Here is a 5000-nt window from a genome sequence, read left to right on the forward strand (position 1 = left end):
AACAATGATATATATGTTTGGAGTGTATCTAATCCAGTAAATACCACAGTCTACTTCTCTACCTACAGTAAGTATAACTAAATAATACAACTACTGAACTAACAACACTGGACTGGTGACGTTTAATGGCTATTATGATATGTGTATATATATATATATATATATATATATATATATATATATATATATATATATATATATTTATCTAGGCTAACTTGGCACAGACACACACACACACACAGACACACAAACACACACAAGACACTGAACCCCAAGTAGCCCCCAATGCTGCGCCATCGGAGTGTAAATGTGTGTGAATGTTTATCTGATGAGCAGGTGGCAGCTTGTACGGCAGCCTTGGCCACAGCGTATGAATGTGTGTGAATGGTGAATGGTTCCTGTACTATGTTAAAACGCTTTGAGTAGTCGTTAAGACTAGAAAAGCGCTATATAAGAACAGTCCATTTACATTTACACAGACACAGACACACACACACACACACACACACACACACACACACACACACACACACAGGTACGATACACACACACATCATATCTTCAGCCAGACGTCATTCATGCTACATTGAAGTGTGAATTCTTTCTAAAGACGTATTTTCAGTCTGATACTTCAACAGTTTAACAATAAACGGAGACTTTCTTCAGTTGAAGAAGTATCTTTAAACTGATGAACATCAGATGTGTAATTTATGGCTCAATTCAAACAGGATCAAATAATTATTATCTCTCCATTGACTCTCGTTCATATTTCTTCTAAAGACGTCCCATTGGCTGGAAGTAGAAGGGGCGGGACTTCAGCTCTCTATAAACATTTCAGTTGTAAAAATAATTCCAAACCTATTTATCCTATTTACTCTGAACATTTAGTTATTTATTAAAATCATTTTACACTCCTCCCTCTCCCGTCCCTACAACCTATTAAACCAAATATTTATTCATTTCTTAACTACATAACTTTTATTATTTGTATCTTGTTTTATTTTAGTCTTTTTAATTTGTATTTTTCATCACTGTTAAATTTATTTTTATTCTTTTATGTAAATCCTTTTTACTGAAATATGCAGCCCAGTCTCATGACAGTTCATGAAATGGTCACGTAATTTTATCTATTGATTCGTGTCCCAGTACGGACACATCTATCATGTTTTTTTAACTAATGTATTTCAATGGGAAGCATATTCAACGTTTTTTAAACCAAGGACCCCTTAACTGAAACAGAGACCGAGCAGGGACCCCTACTACATATAATGTATACAAGGAAGATGAATATTAAACTGGGCCTAGGGGTGTGTGTGTGTGTGTGTGTGTGTGTGTCACACACACACACACACAAACACAAATGGAGGTTGTTATTTTGCTTGACTGGTCCTCCCTCAGTTGTTTTCTTATATCAGCTGTTTATTGCTGTTGTTCGGCTGGTTGTCCCTTTGTCATTGTTGTTGTTGTTTGTTTGTTTGTTTGTTTGTTTGTTTGTTTGTCTTTGTCCCCCTCCCCGTTCTCTTGCAGGTGTGGTCCCTTCTCTGTGGTGTCTGTGTGTGTGGTGTTTGTGCCCCCCATCCCCATTTCTGTCCCCCTGTCCGGCCCGGTGACAAATCATAACATAAATAAATAAACAATAAAACAGACAAAATATTATATATATAGTATATTAAAACTCTCTTGTTACAGTAAAATCTGTTTGGCACAACAAGGTTTTCAACTCCTCATACTGTCTACCAAGCTGCAGGGCAGGACAGGTACACAAACTAATGAACTCTGACACATCTTCAGAGATTTCTGTCTATTCTTTGATAATGAAATTATTCCAACAGTGTGTGTGTGTGTGTGTGTGTGTGTGTGTGTGTGTGTGTGTGTGTCTGTGTGTGTGTGTGTGTGTGTGTGTGTGTGTGTCTGTGTGTGTGTGTGTGTGTGTGTGTGTCTGTGTGTGTGTGTGTGTGTCTGTGTGTGTGTGTGTGTCTGTGTGTGTGTGTGTGTGTGTGTGTGTGTGTGTGTGTGTGTGTGTGTGTGTAGAAGCTAAATGTCTCCAACTAATCCATTCCTGTAGAAAATAATCCAGCCATCATTCACCGTGAAGATAATGGTAAATCCAGCCTTACTAGTGTGTGAATGTTTGAAGGATGTAAAAACAGCATTTAAAGTGTGATCACAAACATAAATGATGGTTAAGGTTAGATTAGATTTATATGAATCATGTACAGTGCTCAGCATAAATGAGGACACCCATGCTAAATTTGACTAAAAAGAGGAATAAAAAATCATCTTTTGGAAATTAATCTTAATGCCTTAATTATTAAAATGAGGAAAAATCCAACCTTTAAGGACACAAATTTTCTTTGTGAACGAATAATGTATCGTAAATAAATAAATGTTCTTCCTTCAAATACAGGGGCCATAACTCAGTTCACCCCTATGTTAAATTCATATAGAGGCAGTCAGACTGTTATTTTGAAAGGCCAGTTATTTCATGGATCCAGGATACTATGCATCCTGATAAAGTTCCCTTGGCCTTTGGAATTAAAATAGCCCCACATCATCACATAGCCTTTACCATACCCCACACACACACACACACACACACACACACACACACACACACACACACACACACACCATCACATACCCTTCACCATACCTAGAGATTAACATGGGGTACTTTCCATAAAATCATCTCTCAATGCAAATCAAACCAGCTGTTAGTCTAACTGAAATAAAACCATGTTAATCTCTAGTTATGGTGAAGGGTATGTGATGATGTGGGGTATGGTGAAGGGTATGTGATGATGTGGGGGTATGGTGAAGGGTATGTGATGATGTGGGGTATGGTGAAGGGTATGTGATGATGTGGGGTATGGTGAAGGGTATGTGATGATGTGGGGGTATGGTGAAGGGTATGTGATGATGTGGGGTATGGTGAAGGGTATGTGATGATGTGGGGTATGGTGAAGGGTATGTGATGATGTGGGGTATGGTGAAGGGTATGTGATGATGTGGGGGTATGGTGAAGGGTATGTGATGATGTGGGGTATGGTGAAGGGTATGTGATGATGTGGGGTATGGTGAAGGGTATGTGATGATGTGGGGTATGGTGAAGGGTATGTGATGATGTGTGGTATGGTGAAGGGTATGTGATGATGTGGGGGTATGGTGAAGGGTATGTGATGATGTGGGGTATGGTGAAGGGTATGTGATGATGTGGGGTATGGTGAAGGGTATGTGATGATGTGGGGTATGGTGAAGGGTATGTGATGATGTGGGGGTATGGTGAAGGGTATGTGATGATGTGGGGGTATGGTGAAGGGTATGTGATGATGTGGGGTATGGTGAAGGGTATGTGATGATGTGGGGGTATGGTGAAGGGTATGTGATGATGTGGGGTATGGTGAAGGGTATGTGATGATGTGGGGTATGGTGAAGGGTATGTGATGATGTAGGGTATGGTGAAGGGTATGTGATGATGTGGGGGCCAAGGGAACTTTATCAGGATGCATAGTATCCTGGATCCATGAAATAACTGGCCTTTCAAAATAAAAGTCTGCCTGCCTCTATGGGAATTTAACATAGGGCTGTACTGACTTATGGCCCCTGTATTTTAAGGAAGAACATTTATTTATTCATGATACATTATTCATTCACAAAGAAAATTAGTGTCCTTAAAGGTTGGATTTTTCCTTATTTTTTTAATTAAGGCATTAAGATCAATTTCCAAAAGAGGATTTTTTTATTCCTCTTTTTAGTCAAATTTAGCATGGGTGTCCTCATTTATGCTGAGCACTGTAGCTGCTATAGTTCAGGTCAGGTCAGGGGGGGAGTGACTGATCACAGATAACACGTCTGTGTGTGTGTAGTCTCAGGTACACAGCACTGAGCAGCTGCTGCTTCACACGGTAAGAACAGAGAGAGAGTATGTGTGTGTGTGTGTGTGTGTGTGTGTGTGTGTGTGTGTGTGTGTGTGTGTGTGTGTGTGTGTGTGTGTGTGTGTATTTTTAAACTCTGATCTGTTTATGAATGAATACCAAATGTTTATGGAAGTTGATCATTATATAACAGCTGTTCCCACTCTCATAAATCAAGAAACAACAAACCAAAGTTTTTCTGACTCTTTATTTGAGATGCAGCAGCTGCTGGAGCAGACACAAAGAGATGATCCATCAGATGGTTGGGTTGATAATCTTGCCCAGGAAGAGGATTTTCTCCGTGGTACGTTCAGTGATGATGACCATGAATGGACGGTTGAACTTCAACACAGGGACGGGGACCGGGTTCAGGACGCCAGTCAGTCCGATGAGGACGCCCGTGGCCGCTGAAGCCTCGGCTCCGGCCTCGTCCACGTCCAGCGTAGCTTTGTGCACGACCTGCAGAGCAACGCAGAGGAAGTGAGACGACAGACCAATGGAAAATGATCTTTTCACATATTGAGGATTGTTTTACAAACTAGTCATTAACCAGCATAACTACTCTTAAAAGCACTGAGTCTCTATTTAAGAAAGCCATAACAACTTTTGATAAATACTTTGTCATTTCACTATTGCGATATCTTAAAGAGACATTTTATTTTAAATGTAAAATTTTAAAATAAATAAATGTGTGAAATAACATAAATAATCTGCTCTGTTTACTTACATCTGAGACTAGCAGACTTTGCTCCTCTGAAATCCCTCTCAAATTTGCACGACCACCAAACATGTCCGTCATTCCCATTTGTGACAGCACATCGTTCAGGTTGTAGGAAGTCTTGATGGAGAACTTTGGAATATATACATCATATTTCCTAAAACATTGGGACAAACAGTCAGTGAATCTGACTAGAGCAGGAGTTTCACTTGGCTATGAGGGCCTTAATAATGATATGCTGTTTTTATGACTGACAGACTCAGATTATTATTCTAAGTGTCTGACAACATTATGGGATGGATCCCTACAGACATAGACCTTTTAGTTAAAGAGTAAGATCCTTTTAGTTTAACAGGAAACAGCCCCAA

General features: G+C 39.7%; 1 protein-coding gene across 1 annotated transcript in view; it reads right to left on the reverse strand.

Annotated features, from left to right (window-relative positions):
- Positions 1-4108: 4108 nt before the first annotated feature.
- Positions 4109-5000, reverse strand: part of LOC116065880 (alpha-1-antitrypsin-like protein CM55-SI) — a 9413-nt gene continuing 8521 nt past the window's right edge. The window contains exons 5-6 of the mRNA XM_031321502.2: positions 4642-4789; positions 4109-4373 (exon numbers count right to left, since the gene is read on the reverse strand). Of these exons, the coding sequence (XP_031177362.1) occupies positions 4170-4373; positions 4642-4789 (352 nt within the window). The 3' untranslated portion in view covers positions 4109-4169. The remainder of the gene's footprint in view (positions 4374-4641; positions 4790-5000) is intronic.

The sequence above is a fragment of the Sander lucioperca genome, chromosome 9 (assembly GCF_008315115.2).
Source record: "Sander lucioperca isolate FBNREF2018 chromosome 9, SLUC_FBN_1.2, whole genome shotgun sequence".
In the NCBI taxonomy this organism is placed as follows: Eukaryota; Metazoa; Chordata; class Actinopteri; order Perciformes; family Percidae; genus Sander; species Sander lucioperca.